We start from the raw sequence: 26,321 nt of genomic DNA on the forward strand, positions 1-26,321 counted from the left end.
ACATAGGAGACGTCTAAGGGAAGGTACATTGTCTGGAGTATGGTACCAGTTCATAAGTATCTTGTACTGGTCCTCCTTGTAGCTCACACAGGCCGATGATTTCGCTGCCTGGAACCATATGATCTGCCACAGGGTGTAAGGGATCGGTCTCCCCGCATATTCCCCCCCATTTAGTCGTGGAACTGTAAACAGTCATGGGGTCATCTGGGGTTGGTGCTAAATAATCGTAGATTGTTGTATTGAGACCACTAGTATATTTGGTGACCTTAGGTAGGAATTCAAAGGGTGAGGCCTTAGAACTGAACCACCCCTTTAAAGGGAACCGCTGTATACAGCACCTGCAGCAGCCGCGGCTGCAGCAGGAGCTGTGTACCCGAAAAAAAGCTGTTTAATCCCCCGGGGGCATGACAGGCAGTGGCAGGGAGGTAGTCATCTGGGCTGCTCCCCACCCGTATCTAGTCACTGCTCTCTGCCTGTCAGCGCGCTCGGAGGGGATGATTGACAGGCAGAGAGGTCCCTTACCGGTCCTTTTTTTTGGGTACACAGCTCCTGCTGCAGCCCTGGCTGCTGCAGGAGCTGTATACAGCAGTTCAGGGAACCATATCAACCCGATTGGGCTAATTGGTTCCCTTTAAAGGAATTCTATGTAGCATGAGAGGGTGGGGAGAGAGATTCGGAAAAAGCAATGTAATTGCCTATATTTTTTGTAGGCATTAAAATTTCTTGTTGTTGTACCAATACTAATGGAATAAAAAGAATAGCGGGGCTGTGGGTGCATTAGGATCAAACTATGGTTTCTATTTTTATTTTTTTGGGGGGGATTTTTTTACAGTGGCAGTGACATATAAATGTTGTCTTTTGCATAATATATTCTTATTATTATTCGCTACCAATTAAAGGGAGAACAAGAAGTCATAAGGCGACCAGCGATGCCCAGCGATGCAAAAAGCTAATAAACAAGCCGCGCTGTGTTACTTGTCTCCAATATGGTTAATATTATAGTATAGTGTATAGTAATATGATAGTGTTGTGTATAGAATATAGTAATATTATAGTGTATAGTATAGTAATATAGTATAGTGTATAGTAATATTTGTGTATAGTGTATAGTAATATTATAGTGTATATTAGTGTATACAAATATAGTGCATAGTAATATTATAGTGTAGTATATAGTATAGTGTGTAGTGTATAGTAATATAGGGTACTGTATAGTAGTGTTGTCACGATACCAGAATTTTGAGTTCGATACCAATACCAACTTTTTTTTTTCAATGCTCGATACCAATTCGATACTGAATAAATTACATAAAAAACCCTCACAAGAATAGAAATTGAAACACTAGCTAGCTGGGGATGATGGGAGTTGTAGTCATGTAACACACACCAGCTATCAAGGGGATGGTGGGGGCTGTAGTCATGTAACACACACAGTTCAGCTACCAGGAGGATGGTGGGGGCTGTAGTCATGTAGCACACACTTCAGCTATCAAGGGGATGGTGGGGGCTGTAGTCATGTAACACACACTTCAGCTATCAAGGGTATGGTGGGGGCTTTAGTCATGTAACACACACTTCAGCTACCAGGGGGATGGTGGGGGCTGTAGTCATGTAACACACTTCAGCTACCAGGGGGATGGTGGGGGCTGTAGTCATGTAACACACACTTCAGCTATCAAGGGGATGGTGGGGGCTGTAGTCATGTAACACACACAGTTCAGCTACCAGGGGGATGGTGGGGGCTGTAGTCATGTAACACACTTCAGCTACCAGGAGGATGGTGGGGGCTGTAGTCATGTAACACACACCAGCTATCAAGGGGATGGTGGGGGCTGTAGTCATGTAACACACACTTCAGCTACCAGGGGGATGGTGGGGGCTGTAGTCATGTAACACACACTTCAGCTATCAAGGGGATGGTGGGGGCTGTAGTCATGTAGCACACACACTTCAGCTACCAGGGGGATGCTGGGGGCTGTAGTCATGTAACACACACTTCAGCTACCAGGAGGATGGTGGGGGCTATAGTCATGTAACACACACAGTTCAGCTACCAGGAGGATGGTGGGGGCTGTAGTCATGTAACACACACTTCAGCTACCAGGAGGATGGTGGGGGCTGTAGTCATGTAACACACACTTCAGCTACCAGGAGGATGGTGGGGGCTGTAGTCATGTAACACACACTTCAGCTATCAAGGGGATGGTGGGGGCTGTAGTCATGTAACACACACTTCAGCTATCAAGGGGATGGTGGGGGCTGTAGTCATGTAACACACTTCAGCTATCAAGGGGATGGTGGGGGCTGTAGTCATGTAACACACACTTCAGCTATCAAGGGGATGGTGGGGGCTGTAGTCATGTAACACACACTTCAGCTACCAGGGGGATGGTGGGGGCTGTAGTCATGTAACACACTTCAGCTACCAGGGGGATGGTGGGGGCTGTAGTCATGTAACACACTTCAGCTACCAGGAGGATGGTGGGGGCTGTAGTCATGTAACACACACCAGCTATCAAGGGGATGGTGGGGGCTGTAGTCATGTAACACACACCAGCTATCAAGGGGATGGTGGGGGCTGTAGTCATGTAACACAAACTTCAGCTATTGGGATGATGAGGGCTGTAGTCATGTAACACACACAGTTCAGCTATTGGGATGATGAGGGTTGTAGTTGCACATTTCGTGCTTCCAGGGCTTGGTGACCAGGATCTGGGCGGCAGGGTAATCTGCAGGTTACAGCCCCCCTCCCCCATCAGAGCACGGCCGACCTCCTGGTCATCCCCCACTGATGTCTGCCCGGGAGTTATCTGAGGGCCCTGGCCGCTCCTCCTCACAGTCCTGCGGCCCCCACCTCACAGTGCAGCCAGATGGAGTGGCCGCATCTCCTCCGTCCTCCTCTCCCCGACACCCGCTCTCCCTCTTCAGCCTCCTCACCTCCTCTCCCTTCTCCTCCGTTCTCCTCTCTCCCGGACGGCCCGCTCTCCCTCTTCAGCCTCCTCACCTCCAGCCTTCTCCTCCGTCCTCCTCTCCCCGACCCCCGCTCTCCGTCTTCAGCTTCTTCACCTCCAGCCTTCTCTGTCCTCCTCTCCCGGACGTCCCGCTCTCCTCCGTGCAGCTCCACATGCCACATAAATCATCTCCCTGATAACAGAGTCTGGCGGAGCCGGACCCTATTATCAGAGAGACACCGGCAGCGGGGGTCTGCTACACACAGTAGCCGACCCCTGCAGCATACGGAGCGGCTCAGGAGGGGTTAATGCCGCTGTCAGTGTGACAGCGGCATCTACAGAGTTACACAGCCGGCACTAGCAATTGCTATGTGCCGGCTATTTGAAATTGGCGCCGACGGGAACGGAGGAAGAGAGAGCACGGAGGAAGTGACAGGTGGGAGCAGGGGGCGGCACACAGAGAACACGGCCGGCGCTCAGATAGCCGCCGGCCGTGTTCTCTGCTCTATACTTTGTTAAACTGCGCTATAATGCTAATTAACAAAGTTTCGATACCAGGAAATCCTGGTATCGAACCGTTTTTTTGCCCGAAATATCGATAGTAGTATCGATATTTCGGTGCATCGTGCATCCCTACTGTATAGTATAGTGTATAGCATAGTGTATAGTAATATTATAGTGTAGTGTATAGTGTGTAGTGTATAGTAATATTATAGGGTATTATGTAGTAATATTATAGTGTAAAGTAATATAGGGTAGTGTATAGTATAGTAATATTATAGTATATAGTTATATAGTGTATAGTAATATTAGAGGGTAGTGTATAGGATAGTGTGTAGTGTATAGTAATATTATAGGATAGTGTATAGTATCGTGTGTAGTGTATAGTAATATTATAGGGTAGTGTATAGTATATAGTTATATAGTGTATAGTAATATTCTAGGGTAGTGTATAGTATCATGTGTAGTGTATAGTAATATTATAGGGTAGTGTATAGTATAGTGTATAGTAATATTATAGGGTAGTGTATAGTAATATTATGGTGTGAAGTATAGTATAGTGTATGGTAATATAAGGCTGGGTTCACACTACATAAGTTTCCGGCCGTAGCGCACTCCGTGAATAAGCGGCCAGAGATTTACGTAGTTTGCGTACAATGAAAAGTATATGATCTACGGCCGCACAGTTCACACTACGTAAGAACTTATGCCCGGATCGTATGCGGCGCCGTAAAAAATGAACCAGACCATTGTTTGGGGACGGAAATGCTGTAACTTACGCCCGTAGCGTAACATGCGGTCCCGTACAGAGTGGTGATTTCTTCTTTTTGACACTTTGATTTGCCAATCCAAAAGGTTCTGTGGGTGTCCGGGGCTAGCCGAAGATATCCAAGTAAAATACCGCTGTCAGATCGCTATGTACACCGCTCGGGAAGCGTACGTAGCTTACGGGCGTAAGTTCGCGGACCGTACGTAGCCGGCCGCAACTTGCGAAATCCCGGCCGGAGTTTTACACGTATATGTATATGTATACGTAGTGTGAACATAGCCTTACAGTGTATAGTATTAATCCAAGGGGGGTTACCCGTAGGGGGACCCCAGTTTAATTCCGGTAAGGGGGTACCCTTGTCTCTATTGTGTGCCCTCGTGCTATCCACCGTCTGATTACCCGCAGGCTGTTTTGCAGCATCTCGCTGTTGACATCTGCAGTTACCATTCACTTCCCCTGCTCCGCTTTCTTTTCCCTTTTTTCTTCACTATCAACATTTTTGATTCCAGACACATTTTCAGGATCATCTGTATTCAACCACCAACGCATCTGGAGAATGCCGGCCTATCTGTGTGTGTAGAACAGATGAAATTACCTAATTGTATAGCAAGTAAATGCTATGTAAAAAATAATAGGACGCAGCTCGCAGAACAGCTGAAGCGGCAGCTTAGTTGTTCCACGTCTTAGTAATGGATAGCGCTGGGCTTTTAAAGAGACACTCCAGGCAAAATGGGACTTAAGTCTATTGCCGACTCTGAGAGGACCGGACTGTGACACATGGACTCAAGGAACACGAAGGAGAATCCCTGGGCCCGTCTCTGCTCCCTTAGGCCCTACAGTGGGGAGAACACAGTGGCGGTCTCAGGTGTTATATGTATAAAGAGCATCATGTGTTAAAAAGCTTGTCTAAGAAAAGCGTGAACTTTGCCTGTGGCCTCTCCATGGCATGACACAACAAATGAGCTATACTTACCCCCTCACACACACACTCCTGCTCTGTGATCTTCCGGCCTCCTCTGTGTTCCTATTCCGCTAACTTATGCCAGTGTCTTAATTCCCGCTAAGCCAATCATTGAACTAAACGGGGAGCTGGATGTCAGCAGAGCGCTCGGATTCCGATAACGTTGCCAAACCCAAACATTCTGACAGGTTGGCTCAATCCCGTTCTGATTCCCCATGGATTCAGACATTGGATGCTACCCTAGGGAGTCCTGTAAAACATGGATACAGCCATAGACCATAGGCCACAGACCATGTTTTCCTTGCAGTCCTAGGACAGCATCCCATTTCTGAAGACGCAAGGATTCAAAAGGCGAGTGTTCGGTTTTGCATAACATTTCCAGACATTTTGACAGGTTCACTCAACACTGGTTGCAGCACCTACTGCATTCACTCCCTGTCTGCTTTTTCTGTAGCATCATTCATGACAAGGCAGTATGCTTTATTCACACTGTAATTGCCCTATTTAACCAATAAAGATATGGTAAAATAGGCTGGAGGCGGTGACATCACTCAGGGAGGCAGGGATAGAGCTCAGAGACCAGATCCAGCCACACATCGGAGGATGTTGTGTTGTCTATGGAAAGAGGGAGGAGCCGGGGGGCTTGAGACAACACACACTGGGGGAGATTTATCAAACATGGTGTAAAGTGAAACTGGCTCAGTTGCCCCTAGCAACCAATCAGATTCCACCTTTCATTTTCCAAAGAGTCTGTGAGGAATGAGAGGTGGAATCTGATTGGTTGCTAGGGGCAACTGAGCCAGTTTCACTTTACACCATGTTTGATAAATCTCCCCCATTGTATAGTTCTTCAATTTTCTGTTTCCTGTCAGGATGAATTAGACAAAAACCACTAAAGCCACTACTTTTATTCATAACTCTATATTACTGAGCTCTATATCTATCAAATAAAATTTTCTGATACTGGAGTACCTATCTCAACTAACATAGTTATACTTGTAGGACTCATCAAGGTATGTATTTTTGTAGATACATTAATTTAGGAAACTCTTCTCCTTCTCCTGATATGCTGCCTTATTTCTCCCATTGTTGACAGTTCCTTGTCTAGGCTACCGACCACCACTCTGCTCTAAAAACAGTGGTCTGACTGGTGTATATCTAACTATAGTGTGTATATATATATATGTATATATATATATATATATATATATATATATATATATATATAATATAATATATATATATATATATATATATATATATATATATATATATATATTATACAGTAGGTTCCACAGTGGGAGGGAAGGAGTTGCATATCAGTAGAAGGAGGCAAGTTTGATAAATGATTTCATATGCTTGGTTGTATATGCAAAAATATTTACCTTGATGAGCCCAACAAGTGTAACACTGTTAGTTAGGAACAGGATACCCCTTTAAGGTGGGTTTCCACTATGATTGTGCCCACTGTGGCAACCTGTCAAAGTTGGATGCCCATAAATATGTGTATGCAAAAATGGGGTCTGTGGAGCCTCAGTTATGAGTCTCAAAACACAGGAATAGCCAGATCTCCCTCATGGGAAGGAAAACCTGTTGTCAAGGGGTGCCTTCCAGATCACCAAACCACCCTGATATGTAGCCCCTTAAGTTCCACTCGGTTGTGAGAATTGAAACATTAATAGGGAAATACCAGGGTGGCCCCTTTTGCATCAAAGTCTTACTCAGTGAGACTCTTGAGTGAGTACTTCACCGGATTTTTTTTTGTCGCTGATCTCCCCGAGCTCAGTGATTGTTGTGGGGGTTTTTTTGTCTATTTTTCATTGCCCCTGTTAGCCAGAATCTTGCTCCACACTGACGAGGGGCAAATACCCTGAAACAGCTGTCTGTGGATAGATGTCTGGCTTTGGTAAACCCTTGTCATATCGCAATACTCACAACTGAGACAGACTTTGACACAGTAGGGCCCACCCTGGTATTTCCCTACTGGTGTCCTAATACTTGCAACTGAGTGGGACTTCGGGCTACGTATTAGGGTGGTTTGGTGGTCTCGCCACTGGGAGGCACCCCTTGGCAACAGGTTTTCTTCCCTGGAGGGATATCTGTCTATTTCCGTGTTTTAAGACTTGTGACTAAGGGGGCAATGTATCAATGGAGACTCTTGAGTGAGTACTTCATTGGATTTTTTTCACTGATCTCCCTGAGCTCAGTGATTGCTGTGTTTTGTCCATATGTATGTCTACAGACAGGATCTCAATATTGGGCTTTCATCTCAGGTCTTATCATTGGGGTCTGGCCTTGGGTCTGTATTATGGAATTGGGGTTTCAATTAGAGATGAGTGAAGCAAATCTGACCAATTCCAATTTGCAGCTAATCAGGCGTTTAATTTGCTTGATTGCGATCTGCAAATTCGCCATATTTGCTTTGCAAATTTGCTAAACATGGCGGTCGCAACAGCGACCGCACATGTTAGCTTATACATACGCAGTTGCGAATATTACGCAGTTGTGGATATTACACAGTTGCATACATTACGAGATAAACGTTCGCATGTTCGAAAATGATTGTTATAACCATTCCGATCATCGAAGAAATTGTTCGTATTGGCGAACACGAACAATTAGCAGCATTTTTGTACGAATATTTACTAACATGTTTGTTTGCCACAATTTTTAATTAAATACGTTTGTATGCAATTCACGAATTCATGTGAGTATTCGAAAACTTTGCGAAACGAATTTCCGAGTGATTCCCTCATCTCTAGTCTCCATATAAGGGTAGGAGCTAAGGTCTAAATGAGAGGTCTGCGGTTTAGTGTAATGTCTGAATATGGGGGTCTGGTGCGGGGTCTGAATTCTAGGCTTTGATCTACAGTCAGAATTGTGGACTGGAAAAAAACTGGGGTGGTCTCTCTGGTATGATATAATCTTACTATTATTGGCTTCCTGTTACCAATGAGCAGAAAACTTGATCTGTACAAGGCCACTGGTATTGTATGCACAAAGATGGCAAATAAACAAGTGACATTGTGTCAGCCCTCTGCAATATATTTAATGTGTGAGAATATTGGTTCTGCAACAATGTTTAACCCCATAGGCTCTATACTATAATGTGTATAATATAATATATGTTTAATATAATATGTATATCAAAGATACAAGTCTAACACCAAACCCCTAACAGTGGGGTCCTCATTCCAGTATCACCCATAACCCCTCTGACAACTATACTATTAGTTTTAGCCTAAAATCATTGATAAAATAAAGTCACATTTAATTTTTATTAATAAATGTTATGCTGCGTTTACACGAAACGATAATTGGCCCGATCGTACGATTTACGATGTCGGAGTAACTATTTTTTTTCCATAACGATCAGCGTTTAGACGGTACGATATATCGTACGGAAAATCCGTTTTGCGATCGCTTAAGCCTATTTCACACATAGGTTAAATCGGTGAACGACTGTTCACACAGAACGATCTGCGAATTTTTTGCGAACGATCAACGACGATTTGAGAACATGTTCAAAGATCAAAATGAACGATTTCTTGCTCGTCGTTTGATCGTTCGCTGCGCTTACACGTACGATTATCGTTCGAATTCGATCGTTATCGCGCAAATTCGCACGTTAATTGTCACGTGTAAACGCAGCATTAAATTACCATTATTTACCATTATTGAGTTTCAGGTCCCTCCAAAGATTTACTATTGGTTTTCAGGTGTGGAGACTGGCGAGACCACTCCAGGACCTTGACAAGCTTCTTACAGAGTTGCTCCTTAGTTGCCCTGGCTTTGTGTTTCGGGTCATTGCCATGTTGGAAGACCCAGCCACCACTCATCTTCAATGCTCTTACTGAGGGAAGGAGGTTGCTGGCCAAAATCTCACAATATATGGACCCATCCATCTACCCTTCATATGGTGTAGTTGCTCGGTGCCCTTTGCAAAAAAAAAAAAAATTTGACTAATTGACTAGGACATGTGCTGGCGAGATCAGGGCGACCTTGTGTGCCTTTCAGGATTTTAATCCATAATGGTGTAGTGTGTTACTAATGGTAATCTTTAAGACTGTGGTCCCAGCTCTCTTCAGGTCATTGACCATGTCCTCCTGTGTAGTTGTGGGCTGATTCCTGACTGATTCCTTTTTCTAAATCATCCTTACCCCACGAGGCGGGATCTTGCATGAAGCCCCAGACCAGGAAAGAATGACAGTCATCTTGGGGGACATTTATGAAACATACGCCCGAGGTCTACGCCAGGGAGAAGGTGCAGATTCGCCCCTTCTCCCTGGCGTACACCTCCCATATGCCCCGCTTGCCCGATGGGCGGGCTGGCGGAGCTTGAGGAGGCGTGGCTGCCTCTCACACCTCATCATTACTTACGCCTGCTCACAGGCGTAAATCATGATCAAAATCTACACCTGCTTGTAAGCAGGTGTAGATATCGTACGCTGGGCACAGGTTCAGGTACTCGGTCGGCTGGATTCACTTAGAGGCATGCGCCTCTTAGTGCATCCTGCCAATGAAAAGTGGACGGGGCCTAATATAAAAGTACGCCAGTCTTCATAAAAGCCCCCATTGTGTTTACTCCATTTTCTAATAATTGCACCAATAGATTGGCCTTCTCACCAAGCTGCTTGCCAATTGTCCTGTAGCCCATCCCAGCCTTGTGCAGGTCTACAATTTTGTCCCTGGTGTCCTTAGACAGCTCTTTGGTCTTGACCATTGTGAAGAGGTTGGAGTGTGATTGAGTGTGTGAACAGGTGTTTTTCTTTTGTATAGGTAACGAGCTCAAACAGGTGCAATTAATCCAGGTAATGAGTGCAGACTAGGAGGAGCTTCTTATAGAGAAACTAATAGTGCCTTTACACAGAGAGATTTATCTGACAGACTTTGGAAGCCAAAGTCAAGAATGGACTTGAAAAGAGGAGAAATCTCAGTCTTTCCTTCATGATCTGTTCTCTGTTTATAGTCTGTTTCTGGCTTTGGCTTCAAAAATCTGTCAGATAAATCTCTTTGTGTAAAAGCACCATAACAGGACTGTGAGAGCCAGAAGTCTTGCTGGTTGGTCGGTGATCAAATCCTTATTTCATGTAATTATATGCAAATTAATTATTTAATATTTATGCATTGTAATGTTGAGGGTTCTGTCTCTCACAGATGAAGCGTACCTACAATAAAAATTACAGACCTCTCCATTCTTTGTAAGTGGGGAAACTTGCAAAATTGTCCGTGTATCAAATATTTATTTTCCTGCTTTATATTGCAGCGTTAAGTGAGGACTAGGTGGTAATAATAAGTATAACGCACAAATACCATTTATACAGTATGTAATATATGAGGTGCAGACATATAATCATATACATTTGTCCTTTCACTGTAATTGGCTCTCACCGCTAGGCTTATTCTTTCAGCCGCCCAGCAGGCAGACAGTCAGGAGTTTCTTTATATAAAGTCTTGTGATTTGCTGCAACAGCTGCTGGAATTGATAAAAGTGCTGTCTCTGCAGATCTAGTCTGTATGTGCTTTAGAAGCCGTCCCCATCCCCCATCCTTATATATACGTAAAATATGTGTCCTTCACAGATGGCAGCTTTTCCATATCTGTGTAGTGGTTTCTATTAGAGTCATGTACATAGGTGTAACACAGGGGATGCTTGGGTTGAGGCATCCAGAGGGATCCATTTGCCAGCCCACAATCCCCTAACAGCAGGGATTGGGCAGTTGAAGTTTGATATGTCTGATCCTTTTCATGTGACATAAGACATCATCAGAGTAGTATGACAGCAGCTTATTCCACTTATTACCACTAAAAACACATGTACTCTATGCCAAACTGAGCATGCTGTTTTATGGATGGTGTAAGAGCTATCAGGGTTCTTGAAAAGCCTGGTGGTAATTTGTGTGTCTAGGACTGGTTTTATAAAAATGAGCTCTGTGCAGCTGAAAAAGTGGCCCCCACCACTAACACACACAAGCAATTTTAAGGGTATGTTCACATCTCGTTTTTCTCCACACGTCTGGCTACACATCAGGAATCATAGAAAAAAGTCGACCACGCTTTTGAGTCCTGCACAAAAGCAGTGTACGTCCCGCAAATGAGCAGAACACAGTCACATAATGACTCCGTCCTGCTCATTAAAGTCAATGTGGCCGTCATGTGGCCGTCGGTCGCACGTCTGGCTGCACGTCCGCATCCTTTTTTCTATGATTCCTGATGTGTAGCCCGGTGTGGAGAAAAACGAGATGTGAACATACCCTAACACACACACAAGCAATCTTCTCTTACCAATTAGCGTCATGATTTTCAAGTTTCTGATCATATTGATATCTGATCAGTCTTAGGCCGCATTCCCACATTTACTGTCACCACATGCAGCAGATGCCAGACCCTCATGCGGTAGCCAATAGTTATATGGCCAATAATCCTGGTAACAGCACACAACTACTGAGAAAAAAATGGGAGCCTGGTTTCGGCCACATGCATTTCTCTATATGTCGCATTTTTCATGGTTTTTAACGGCTTAAAACATAAACAAATTTTCGCATAGAATCAATGATTAGAGCCGTCTGCATATTGTCTGAGGGAATTCTCACCACAGGATTGGTAGATTGGTAGGTAATAGCTGCAGGCGTCACATTAATACCACCACACCAGACCTGACCTGTGACTGGATAACACCGCCTTACCATACCTGACTAATACTGCCATACTGTGACTGGATAACACCACTATACCAGACCTGACCAATACCGCCATACTATGACTGGATAACACCGCAACACCAGACCTGACCAATACCACCATACTGTGACTGGATAACACCGCCAGACCAGACCTGACTAATACTGCCATACTGTGACTGGATAACACCGCCACACCAGACCTGACCAATACCACCATACCGTGACTGGATAACACCGCCATACCAGACCTGACCAATACCACCATACTGTGACTGGATAACACCGTCACACCAGACCTGAACACCACCACCATACCAGACCTGTCCAATACCACCATCCCCCCCCCTCGAAAAGACACCACATTTACTAGCAAAGTCTGAACAGGAGGAGGGAGACAAAAAAAATAAAAACAAAAAAAAGTTTTATCTTCACCCTGCTCCCTGGTGCTGCCCCCCTGCAAGGTGCTGCCCTAGGCACCGGACCACCGGTGCCTTGTGGTAAATATGTCCCTGCTCATAATAGAGCCATATATAAAAAATTATACCGCTATACATCTATATCATAAAAATCAAAGTCTGTCTGTCTGTCTGTCCTTCTGTCTGTCTGTCTGTCCTCTATAGACTTCCAAACGCCTGAACCGTTTGACCCCAAATTTGGCACACAGATACATTGGGTGCCCGGGAAGGTTATTGCGAAGGTCCCGTCCTCGCCAGATGTACAGGAGGGGAGGGGGAGGGGAAAGAGAGGCGCCCCATAGAGATGAATGGGAAAATTTCCTCACTGCAAACACAGGTGATATAATTAGCTGCAGCAGACACGGCAGTTGGAGCCTTAGCAACCAATAGAATTACTGCTTTCATTTTCACAGGGAGCAATGGTTGCTAGGGAAGCTGCCTCACAACATCCACAGTAATAACTGGTAGACCCCCTACTCCATCTATACAGTACATGTATACAGGACCCCCTACTCCATCTATACAGTACATGTATATACAGGGCCCCCTACTCCATCCATACAGTACATGTATATACAGGACCCCCTACTCCATCTATACAGTACATGTATATACAGGACCCCCTACTCCATCTATACAGTACATGTATATACAGGACCCCCTACTCCATCTATACAGTACATGTATATACAGGACCCCCTACTCCATCTATACAGTACATGTATACAGGGCCCCCTACTCCATCTATACAGTACATGTATATACAGGACCCCCTACTCCATCTATACAGTACATGTATATACAGGACCCCCTACTCCATCCATACAGTACATGTATATACAGGACCCCCTACTCCATCTATACAGTACATGTATACAGGGCCCCCTACTCCATCTATACAGTACATGTATATACAGGACCCCCTACTCCATCTATACAGTATATGTATATACAGGACCCCCTACTCCATCTAGACTGCATTGACCTCCATAAACTCTCTAACAAGGCACATACCCCTTACCGCCAGGAATAAAGACACGCACAACTTCTTCCTTTGCTGGGTGGAGATCGGCCACAGCTTTTATTAACTTTCTCAACTTTAAACCTTAGTAACCCGGCACTCTCCAGTGCCAACTCAACCGATACAACAGCCGTGGTATGCCGCCGGCGGACTCCCGCCGTACATGTCTGGCTGCTCCGAATCATCCTCCATATAATATTCAGGCCAAGCTGTGACTTACAATAAAACCTTAGAACAAACAATCATGGCAAGAAATCTCCATTTTATTTTATTTTTTGTGTGTATACATATATCTCTTTTTTTTTTTTTTCTTCATTTTTTTTTTTTTTCTTTTTATTATATATATATATTTTTTTTTATTAAAAGGAAAACATAACAACAGGGAGGGAGGGAAACGCGGTAAGTGGTGGAGAGGGTTGTGACAAGGGAGCCAACCGTATATATATACTGTGCCCGCCTCCTCACCCCCACAATCGTCTCCATAGGCCAAAAAGCCCGCGGCAGCACAGGATTGGATGAGGGGGCGGGCACAAGCGTGGGAAGGGGAGGGGGAAGAGAGAACAAACAGGGCAGGCAAAACTTTAACCCATTCCTGGCGGCACTCAGCATGCGGCAGCAAATATTTAAATATGGAGAGTGGCACATGCAGTCCGCCTGCACCCTCCTTAATTAGTCGGGCTCAATACATACAGTACATGTATATACAGGGCCCCCTACTCCATCTATACAGTACATGTATATACAGGGCCCCCTACTCCATCTATACAGTATATGTATACAGGACCCCCTACTCCATCTATACAGTACATGTATATACAGGACCCCCTACTCCATCCATACAGTACATGTATATACAGGACCCCCTACTCCATCTATACAGTACATGTATATACAGGGCCCCCTACTCCATCTATACAGTACATGTATATACAGGACCCCCTACTCCATCTATACAGTACATATATATACAGGACCCCCTACTCCATCTATACAGTACATGTATATACAGGACCCCCTACTCCATCTATACAGTACATGTATATACAGGACCCCCTACTCCATCTATACAGTACATGTATATACAGGACCCCCTACTCCATCTATACAGTACATGTATATACAGGACCCCCTACTCCATCTATACAGTACATATATATATACAGGACCCCCTACTCCATCTATACAGTACATGTATATACAGGACCCCCTACTCCATCTATACAGTACATATATATACAGGACCCCCTACTCCATCTATACAGTACATGTATATACAGGACCCCCTACTCCATCCATACAGTACATGTATATACAGGGCACAACAGGTATACCAAACTGTGACTGGGTAACACTGCTACACCAGACCTGACCAATACCGACATACTGTGCTGGATAACACTGTCATACCAGACCTGACCAATACCGCCATACTGTGACTGGATAACACTGCCATACCAGACCAATACTGCCATACTGTGACTGGATAACAACTCCATACCAGACCTGACCAATACCGCCATACTGTGACTGGATAACACCTCCATACCAGACCTGACCAATACCGCCATACTGTGACTGGGTAACACCGCCACACCAGACCTGACCAATACCGCCATACTGTGACTGGATAACACTGCCATACCAGACCTGACCAATACCGGCAAACTGTGACTGGGTAACACCGCCACACCAGTCCTGACCAATACCACCATACTGTGACTGGATAACACCATCATATCAGACCTGACCAATACTGCCATACTGTGACTGGATAACACCGCCACACCAGACCTGACCAATACCGCCATACTGTGACTGGATAACACCCCCATACCAGACATGACCAATACCGACACACTGTGACTGAATAACACTGCCATACGGGTAAATACAACCCTGCAGGTATACAGGACACTACAGGTATACAGGACCCCAAAACTATACACTACAAGTGCACGGGACCTCCACAAAACTATATACTACAGGTATACAGGACCCCAAACTTTACACTACAGGTATACAGGACCCCAAAACTATATACTACAGGTATACAGGACCTCCACCAACTATATACTTCATATATACAGGACCTCCACCAACTATATACTACAGGTATACAGGACCCCAAACTATACACTACAGGTATACAGGACCCCAAAACTATACACTACAGGTATACAGGAACTCCACCAACTATATACTACAGGTATATAGGACCCCAAGCTATACACTACAGGTATACAGGACCTCAAAACCATACACTACAGGTATACAGGACCTACACCAACTCTATAATACAGGTATACAGCACCTTCACCAACTCTATACTACAAGTATACAGGACCCCAAATATACTACAGGTATACAGGAACTCCACCAGCTATATACTACAGGTATATAGGACCCCAAACTATACACTACAGGTATACAGGACCTCCACCAACTCTATACTATAGTTATACAGGACCCTCAAACTATTTACTACAGGTATACAGGACCCCCGAACTATATACTACAGGTATACAAGACCTCCACCAATTATACACTACAGGTATCCAGGACCCTCAAACTATAAACTACAGGTATACAAGACCTCCACCAACTATACATTACAGGTATACAGCACCAACTATATACTAAAGGTATACAGGACCCCCGAACTATACAGTACAGGTATACAGGACCTTCACCAACTGTACACTGCAGGTATACAGGACCTCCCTCAACTATACACTATAGGTATACAGCCCCCCCAACTATGCACTACAGATATGCGACACCCCTAAAAACTATACATTGTAGGTATAAAGAACCCCTCCAACTATGCACTACAGGTATACACTAATTCCACTGATTAACTCAGATAAAACAATACCTTTAGCTTGGCCTCCTGGGCACCTTAGAACAAATCTAATTAACACACTGACAATTTATACCCGGGCAGCGCCGGGTACATTTTCTAGTTACTTATAATAGAGCCGTAAATCAAAAATAATATCACTATACACGACTGAATAATACCGCTATACATTACTTATAATAGAGCCATAAATAGACAGATATGGGAAGGGGAATAAAAGATTGGTCATCACCCAGCTTTCCTGGGGTCCTGAACTGCAGCCCGACCAGCATATTAGCGTTGACCCAATAACCTATATAGAAGTTGTATTTATTAACACCCAGCTTTCCCAGAGCCCTAAATTGTAAACTTCTGCAGGATTCTGAGCAAAGTGCAGGTCCACCCCCCAATATAAGGGATGCCATGCTGCTTGTATCCCAGCTTTCCTACACACTCGATGGAAGACTGGAGTAATATAGCAGAGCTAAGCGTGTTGTGATAAGCGATTTGCCTGTTCAGCGACAGACTCAGCTCTGCTACATCCCCATATTATCTATAGGAAAGGCCGTGGTGTTCAGCTTTAAGCTGTGGAATCAGTCGGTGACTTTGATGTGCTGGAATATGCCTGGAGTAAGCTGGATTGTGACTTGCAGCACAGACTATTCCCATTGCTTCGCCTGCCATCTGCGGGTCTGTACAGCTGTGTGTGTGTCAGGCTCCATCCCGCTCAGGCTGGCAGGATAGAGGAATAAAGCAAAGGAGCTGAGGCCATTGATTTAGCATCTTCAGTCTTTCTTCTTTTTTTTTTTGAGGAAAGCCTCCCTATGTGAGGATATTCTGCAGATACTACTCCACATCCACCACTATGCCTTGCAGTAAGTCACTGGCTGACAACCAATTCAGGATCTGCAGTCTTCTCCTTCCTATGGAATAACGTAGACCCCCTCTAACTGGCAGATCCTATAGGAGAAAAGGAGGTGGGGGGCGCTTACGTTCCCCTTTGTTATGGTAATCTGACCTGCTCCCTGGAACTAATTGGGAAAAAAAAAAACAGGGGATTCCTACCATCCCTGCATCACTGATGCATCAGCCATCCGGCCGCTGCGTGTCCTCTGTGCTGCTGGTGATAGATATATGTTGCTAGCCATCCCCCAGGACTTAGGTGGGCTACCTGGAAGGATGCTGTAAAGGAATGTGCCCTATTGTCAAACGCCCCGCCAGCTCCACACCAATGATCTGCCACTGCAAAGTTGCATGCACCAACAACACTTTGTCGTTGATGTTTGGCTGCAAGGTAAGTCAAGGGTTAATGGGATTATTATTTTTTTTTTTTTTTAACATGTATTATGGGATCAGGATGATTGCTGCAACTAGTGTACGGGGCTACAGGCTGCGCCCCCAGGGGGTGGAAAGGACTGGGTCATAGCTAATAGGAATTACATGGCGGGATCCGAGAATTTTAGTGTGTGGGTGTGTTTCCCGGAGTGACACCAGGATGATGGGATTTCTGTGTGACGGGATATATATATATATATGATGTATATGTTTTTATATATATATATATATATATATATATATATATATATATATATATATATATTATATAAATATATTTTTTTCATTTATATAAAAATAAATAAAAAAAATATATATTTATTTGTTTTTTCCCCTATAAATGTGTGGATTATATGCAGCATAGATGAGTTTGTCCGCTTGTTTGTAACTATTGGAGTTTGCAGTGTTGCAGTTTAGCTTGTCAATAATATTCAGCAGAGTTTGTCAGTGCCGCAGAGCTGATTTTGTCCCATGTAGTAGAGCAGAGCTGTGTACGTCAATGAAACAGCTGAATATAACAGCCTAGATGAGGTAAGTTTGACTTATGGTGCGTTTACACAGAAAGATTTATCTGACAGATTTTGGAAGCCAAAGCCAGGAATGGATTTGAAAAGAGGATAGATCCCAGTCTTTCCTTTATGACCTGATCCCTGTTTATAGTCTGTTCCTGGTTTGGGCTTCAAAGATCTGTCAGATAAATCTGTGTGTGTAAACGCACCATCAGTCATTGAAAGAGAACTCACTATGATGAGGGAGAAGAGCTTGGTTTTTCAGCATAGCAGCGCTGTGTTTGTTATGAGATTACAGCTCGGTCAGCACAAGACTCAGTGTGATAAAGTTGCCTACATTTTTTGGGTTCGTTAGAGGAGCTGAGCTGATTTTGACCATGTAGCAGAGCTGAGTTGGATAGGGTAGTGGAGATGAGTAAATCTCTGTCCATTCCAATGCAGATATAATGGCAGCAGGATGTTAAAAGTGTCGTGGGGGGTCCAACTGCTGGAATGTTCGCCGATAACGAGAACAAGGGTCCAAGGGTCCTGTGCAATAAGAACAAGGGTCCTGTTGAATAAGAACAAGGGTCCTGTTGAAATACTGGAAAAAACGGTCAAAGCAGTTAAAGGGGTTATCCAGCGCTACAAAAACATGGCCACTTTTCCCCCTACTGTTGTCTCCAGTTCAGGTGCGGTTTGCAATTAAGCTCCATTTACTTCAATAGAACAGAGTTTCAAAACCCCACCCAATCTGGAGACAACAGTAGGGGGAAAGTGGCCATGTTTTTGTAGCGCTGGATAACCCCTTTAAGAGCAACCACTATACATCCCCCTTTACCATAGTTCTTGTGCTATACAAGAGATAGTGGTTCCCTTTAGAATTATTTCCCCCCAAAAGCAATGAACGCCCGCAGCTGGTGGGGGCCTTGTACTGAACTATGGTCCAGGAGCAGAACAGTGCGTGCAAGAGCGCCCTCTAGAGTAATCCGTGTGGTTATATCATAGCTGCCCTGTCTCCACCTGTGTGTGGGAACTTTTTGAAATCTTTTACGCTCTGTGATCACGTATTTGTATTCTACTGTAGAAGCTTTTTATTAAGTCGCTTATTCTCTGTTCAAAGTGTTTTACTGAAAGAGTAGTAGATGCTTGGAACAAACTTCCAGCAGATGTGGTTGAAAAATCTGCTTAGTATAAACATCTATCTATCCTAAGATAATAGTACGGCAATAAATTAGGCAAAAGAAGAAAGTAATAACTTTTACAGAAGTTGTAAAAACCAACACAACCACAATTGCAGGGATGAGAAGGCTCAGTCTCTCAAATAAGGGTATCACACCTCTGTGGCAACAGTGTCTGCTCATAGCACGGCCATGCTTATGGTGCGTTTACACGGAACGATTATCGTTCACATTTTCACAATAACGATCGCATTTGAGCGATAATCGGCTCGTGTAAACACAGCGAACGATCAAGCGACGAGCTAAAAATTTGCAGATCGCTTTGTGTAAACAGTCTTTCACCGATTCACCCTATGTGTGAGATGGGCTTAAGCGATCTTAAAACGATCGCAATAACGATTTTTCCAAACAATATTTCGTTCTGTTTAAACGCTGATCGATATAAAAAAAAACAAATTGTTACTTTGAAATCGTTAATCGCTAGATTGGGCGAATTATCGCTCGGTGTAAACGCACCATTATGGTCCGTTTACACGAATTGAAAATCGTTATTGCGATGGTTTTTAAGATCGCTTAAGCCCATCTCACACACAGGGTGAATCTTTGAAAGACTGTTTACACGGAGCGATCTGCAAATTTTTAGCCAATGGCCAATGATGATTTGAGAACATGTTGAAAGATCAAAATGATCAGTACCAGAGCTTCACCAGTACCAGAGCTTCTCCCATTAGGCTGAGCCCACTGGAGCTCCCCATACACTTATATGGCTCTACTCATGCAGCGTGGACAAGCAAAGACAGACAAAACCCTCTCTTTCTGGATTCTTAAAGGAACAGGGAGTCTGCTGTAACCAGATTTTGCTTGTTAGGTGACTTTTTGGTTTTGGTGGCAGATCTAGTTCACAGGAGAGGCTGCAGACTGTGCAGAATACAGCAGCATGCAGCATTTCACAGGCAGCGTTAAAAATCTCCAACCCACAGGGGATGGGGTAGAACAACAGCCTTACATCATCTATGGTACCTTCTTAATTCCTTTAAATTTTCCAGTGTGCACAACCCCTGCCCATGTGGTGGTAATATATGACTGGGGTTGTAGTTGTTTAGGATAGTTTTTTTTTTATTAACAAGACCAGACAGCTGTCACACCTTGCCTCTCCGTCTGATAGATTGCGTATTATATATATATAGCCTATTGATCCATTTGGGCACTCTAGTTTAGTGGACGTGTCTCCTGGAATCTGGAGTCTCCTGTCTCAGTTGTTGTGTTTTTTGCTATGCAGTACAATGCATGTTCACAGTTAAAGGGATTATCCAGGAACATGGCTACTTTCTTCCAGAGACAGCACGACTCTTGTCTCCAGGTCCTGTGTGGTGTGCAATTAAGCTCCATTCACTTCAATAGAACTGAGTTACAAAACTTGCACCCAAACTGGCGACAAGAGTGGTGCTGTCTCTGGAAGAAAGTGGCCATGTTTCTGTAGCGCTCGATAACCCCTTTAACACATACAATTATCATGTATCACCTGAGGTGGGATCTTCTGCTTACGTCCCCTTCTCTTGGCTAGTAAAGAGTGGTTACAAAGAGTGTATCTCTCTCTGGAGGACCCGTCCTGTCCTGTATTCCACAGGCAACCCACTGATATGAATGGACATTGTGTAATACTCAGTTCCCACTGTGGTGGCGCTGTAGGGAAACCGAACACTTACTGGCAGCATTCCCCACAGATCACAGCTGAAATCAGGGGACTCTTCTAAAAAGTAGGGACTGTCCAAAGTGGAGAACTCCTTTAATAAGAGGGAGGAGCCCAAGGACGACATGAAGACATGATTTAGCGAGGTGTTAGTGTAGACATCAGAATCTGCTGTGTATTTTGTGATATTCCAGGCCGCCAGTGACCCCAACCACCCCCCAATTGTCAATATTTTTTTCCCGGTAATATGTCTCGGTATTTGGAGACATTTGCTTCCAGCCCGTTATCTTATTCCGCTCACATCACCTTCATGTTAAGTCCTGGTGGCTCGGCGGCTACGCTTCACTGACCCCCGCAACCTGCATTTTATAAGCAGTCACTCACTGCAGACTGGAAGTCAAAGCCGCTGCACATAGGGATGAACCAGTATAAGCCAGATATCTTACTGGCCATCCGTATTATTAACACATTGAGAACTGAACCGTTCTTAGCTATGACGCAACCGGTTTTTCTGACAATGTCACTTTTCACCTCAATGGAAGAGCCATAGGAAGGTTTGGTGACGTCACTGACTTCCCTTTTGTGTATACATCTATGTGAACCTATGTGTACGGATATTGAGTCCTTGTCCCACCCAGTAAATTACCAAGATGTAGGGTGGGGGGTCCATTGGGCAGTAGGATAAGAGTGCATAGAGTTTGCAGTCTGTCTGGTGTGCATAAGAGCTGTAGACACATGGACACATACATTTTTACTCAAGATAAATATAGGTTTATTTTGATCCAATAAAGCATTAAAAAATATAGTAAGTTTGTAGTCAAAGGTGTCCTCTTTCAAATCAAGTGGTGTCAGAAAGTTATATAGATTTGTTATTTACTTCTATTTAAAAATCTCAAAGCTTCCTGTACTTATTAGCTGCTGTATGTCCTGCAGGAAGTGGTCTATTCTTTCCAGTCTGACACAGTGCTCTCTACTGCCACCTCTGTCCATGTCAGGAACTGTCCAGAGCAGGAGCAAATCCCCATTAAAAACCTCTCCTTCTCTGGACAGTTCCTGACATGGACAGAGGTGGCAGCAGAGAGTACTGTGTGAGACTGGAAAGAATACACCACTTCCTGCATGACATGCAGCAGCTGATAAGCACTGGAAGACTCGAGATTTTTAAACAGAAGTAAAATCTATATAATGATCTGATGATTTGAAAGGAAAAGATTTTAGCTGTAGTACCTTACAATGATGTTTAGATTTTACTTTGTTATCACCTATCCACAAAATAGACGACAATAGGATTAATTCCGGGGTTCTGATTTCTGGTCAAGCAAGCAACACGGCTTACATAACTCCCACAGACCTTAAAGGGATTGGCTACTTCTTACCTTTAAGAGACTAAAGGTCCCCATATACAGTACTTTATACTAATATTGGCCAAACCAAGTCAGGTCAGGTGTGACTTTCACTGGACGACCCTTTTGTTCTTGGAGAGAAAATCCGTCGCCGGGGGAGTTTGGCTGAACGTTCATTTGGCTGACAGTTATTAAAGGTGCGTGGGGACCTTGAAAGGGTTATCCAGTGCTACAAAAATATGGCCACTTTTTTCCGGACACAGCACCACTCTTGTCTCCAGCTTGGGCGGAGTTTTGCTGCTCAGTTCCATTAAAGTGAATGGCAAACCGCACCTGAACTGGAGACAAGAGTCGTGTTGTCTCTGAAAGAAAGTGGCCATGTTTTTGTAGCACTGGATAACCCTTTTAAAGAGTACCAGTCACTGAAAATAACTTGTGAAAAGTTATTGATCACAGCTGGTCTCACTGCTCAGATTCATGTGATCAGGAGATTATAACCAGGGAGAGAGTACGGCACCATCCACTCCCCGGCAATAATACCGACATTGTCAGATTTAGCTGTTACGGAGATACGGCTGAGGAGTGGATGACATGGCTGACGCACTCTCTCCCCGGCTATATCTCCTAATCACAGCGGGTCTCAGCTGTGGTAGCCCGCTTTACCGCATAATAGGATGAGATGTATGAGGCCTTGCCAGCTTTATGTGTCGTAACTAATCAGGATGCTTACGTTAGTACTTTAACGCAGAATTAATTTTTGAATGGAGATGATGATGTCTCGCTTCCATGGTTACCAAGTCCTATCTCCAGAAACCCGCGACAGAACTCGCTCTCATAGTAACATTCTTATCCAAGGCGAAGGTCCCTCGAGTTAAACCTGAAATTACCTGTGAATATCCGGTGTTCATCCAGAATAAGCAGAAACTCCTCATCTGACAATAAGGTTGATGAAAATTGTTTCCCGGTGGTACATCTATATGTAAATGACAGCCGTCCCTGTATTTCTATTTACATTCAGGACATCAACGCATTTTACGTTAAAAGCAACAAAGGAAACACGTTTATAATACATCGTAGAGAAAAATATTAAAGAAAAAAATATATACTCATCTCATGATATGCCCCCCCAGATTAGAGTTTTTATTGTTCCCATCATCTTTCCTATGCATTCGATGTGTCTGTTGACAGGCCATGCATGAAACGGCTGGAGGGCAAAGCAAGCGGCAGCAGCAGCAGCAGTCCTGTACATTATCTTTCAAGGTGTTGTGCTCTGAGCATAGATCATACAGAGTAATGTACAGATTCCAGTCAGTCAGCCATGTACCATATCCTGCCAGTGATCACCTCATTCTCTTACAGTAGATTTCATTCCTTCTTTTATTGTCTATTTTCAGCTTTTTTATTACTTTCCTCTTTCTACCTTTCAGTGTTTCTTTTCCGTTCTTTATTCCTTGGCTCTTGTTGTGCCCTTTTGTCTTATTTGCTTTCATATTATATTTCCTTTACCCCCTCCCTCCCTTCCTTCCCTCCCTCCCTCCCTCCGTTCCTTCCCTTCCGTCCCTCCCCCTCCCTCCCTCCCTCCCTCCCTCCCTCCCTCCCTCCCTCCCTCCCTGCCACCCCTCCCTCCCTCCCTCCCTCCCACCCCTCCTTCCCTCCCTCCCACCCCGTCCTCCCTCCCTCCCTCCCTCCCTTCCCTCCCTCCCTCCCTCCCTCCCTCCCTTCCCTCCCTTCCCTCCCCCCCCTCCTTCCTTCCTCCCCTCCCCCCCTCCCCCCCTCCCTCCCTTCCTCCCTGCCTCCCTCCCCCCCTCCCCCCCCTCCCTTCCTTCCCTCCCTCCCCTCCCTCCCTCCCTCCCTCCCTCCCTTCCCTCCCTCCCTCCCTTCCTTCCTTCCTTCCTTCCTCCCTCCCTCCCTCCCTCCCTCCCTCCCTTCCTTCCTTCCTTCCCTCCCTCCCTCCCTCCCTCCCTTCCTTCCCTCCCTCCCCTCCCTCCCTTCCCTCCCTCCCTCCCTCCCTCCCTCCCTTCCTTCCTTCCTTCCCTCCCTCCCTGCCTTCCTTCCTTCCTTCCCTCCCTCCCTGCCTTCCTTCCCTCCCTCCCTCCCTTCCTTCCGTCCTTCCTTCCCTCCCTCCCTCCCCCCTCCCTTCCTTCTTTCCTCCCTCCCTTCCTTCCTCCCTCCCTTCCCTCCTTTTCCCACCCTTCCTTCCTCCCTTCCTTCCTCCCTCCCTCCCTCCCTCCCTCCCTCCCTCCCTCCCTCCCTCCCTCCCTCCCTCCCTCCCTCCCTCCCTCCCTCCCTCCCTCCCCTCCCTCCCCTCCCTCCCCTCCCTCCCTCCCTCCCCTCCCTCCTTCCCTCCCTCCCCCCTCCCTTCCTCCCTCCCTCCCTCCCTCCCTCCCTTCCTTCCTCCCTTCCTTCCTTCCCTCCCTCCCTCCCTTCCTTCCTCCCTCCCTTCCTTCCTTCCTTCCTTCCTTCCTCCCTCCCTTCCTCCCTCCCTCCCTTCCTTCCTTCCTTCCCTCCCTTCCTTCCTTCCTTCCTTCCTTCCTTCCTTCCCTCCCTCCCTCCATAACCCTTTTTGAATCTATTCCTTTATCTACACTTTAGCCTACTCTTCTTTTTTTATCATTCCTCTACTTTTTACCTCCATTATTTCTGTTTCCCATCCATCCTTTTTATTAAAGGGGTTATCCAGCGCTACAAAAACATGGCCACTTTCTTCCAGAGACAGCCCCGCTCTTATCTCCAGCTTGGGTGGGGTTTTGCTGCTCAGTTCCATTGAAGTCAATGGAGCTTAATTACAAACTGCACCTGAACTGGAGACAAGAGTGGTGTCGTCTCTGAAAGAAAGTGGCCATGTTTTTTGTAGCACTGGATAACCCCTTTAAGGCCTTATTACACCAAGCGATTATCGGCCATATTTGGCCGATTATCATCCGCTGCAGCCAATAATCGATTGGTGTGTTAAAAGGCAATGATCAGCTGACACGCACAATGTCGGCTGATCCTTGTCTTTCAACATGTTAAAAAAAACTACAATAACGACTGTCTGCTGGCCGTCATTATCCTATGGGTTCCCCGGATGATCTTTATATCCTGTCCGCGGCCTCCCCCACCCCTCCCCACTCGCTGTGAACACTATTACAAGCGAGCACTGATCTGACAGGTCGGCGCTCGCTTGCTCCTCAGCATCGGCCTGTGCTATAAGGGCTTTACTTTACCATTTTCGTGTATATTCTCTCATTATGCTTTTTCAAACTGCTTTGTCCTTTATTTTATCTTTCTTATTCCTTTCTTTTTACATACTCATCTTCAGCTTTTCAAGTGTTTTCTCTTTTCCATTTTCTTTTTTTGGCTTCTTAGGGTAAGTGAACAACTAAGGCAGGGTTCACACCATTATTTTGACGTCCGAGGCATGGATACACCAGCACCCTGTCAGAATCAGTACATGGACTGGCACGGACCCAATTCATTTCTATGACCAGAACATAGTGCGCTAGTGACTGTGCTCGGGTCGTTTCCCACACTTATGTGAGTTTTCTACTGGGACTCAAAAGTCTGGTTTGCCCCAAGTGAAACTAGTACAGTATACATGTAGGAGATGACCCAAACTAGCTGACATAGGAGTAGTTGGGGTCTGTGCCAGTACATACACAGATATGTCAGCACCCAGTTTAAACAAAGTGCTGGTTTATCCCTGCATTGGACTGGAGAATCCTCGTATGAATTCTGGTATTAGCAACCGAGGAGAAAGGGATGTTAACATATACCACAGGTGTCCTAGCTTTCAAATGCAATTTTGGCTACCAGTTTATGCCTGGTAGTAGCCAACATTGGCCCAGTTGGTGCAAAAAAACAATTCCTATTGTGCCTGGACACCCAAAGCTTTGTTTTGGCTGTCCAGGCACGATGGGAATTGTAGGGCCGAAGGTTCCCCATCCTGGATCTATAGGAAAGAAGGTTTTTATCATCACAAATGAGGATTTTTTATTGTAAGAGCAGTGATGCAATGGAATATTATGGACCATTTGGTATTTGCCTCTACTAACACTACTGAAATAAATAAAAAAACGTATTTCCTCTCGATTGTTGGATAGAACATCATTTGAGAATTTTCCG

General features: G+C 45.0%; 1 protein-coding gene across 6 annotated transcripts in view; it reads left to right on the forward strand.

Moving 5' to 3' along the window:
* DLG2 (discs large MAGUK scaffold protein 2) overlaps positions 1 to 26,321 on the forward strand; it is an 818,767-nt gene that overhangs the window by 268,488 nt on the left and 523,958 nt on the right. The window contains exon 1 of one of the 6 annotated variants that reach the window (XM_069969705.1): positions 17,373 to 17,474. The exons of the other annotated variants lie outside the window; for them this stretch is intronic. Coding sequence (XP_069825806.1) covers positions 17,373 to 17,474 — 102 coding nt within the window. Of the gene's footprint in view, positions 1 to 17,372; positions 17,475 to 26,321 lie in introns of those variants that run through there. 6 annotated transcript variants of the gene reach the window in all.

This window comes from Dendropsophus ebraccatus, chromosome 5 (assembly GCF_027789765.1).
Source record: "Dendropsophus ebraccatus isolate aDenEbr1 chromosome 5, aDenEbr1.pat, whole genome shotgun sequence".
NCBI classification, from domain to species: domain Eukaryota; kingdom Metazoa; phylum Chordata; class Amphibia; order Anura; family Hylidae; genus Dendropsophus; species Dendropsophus ebraccatus.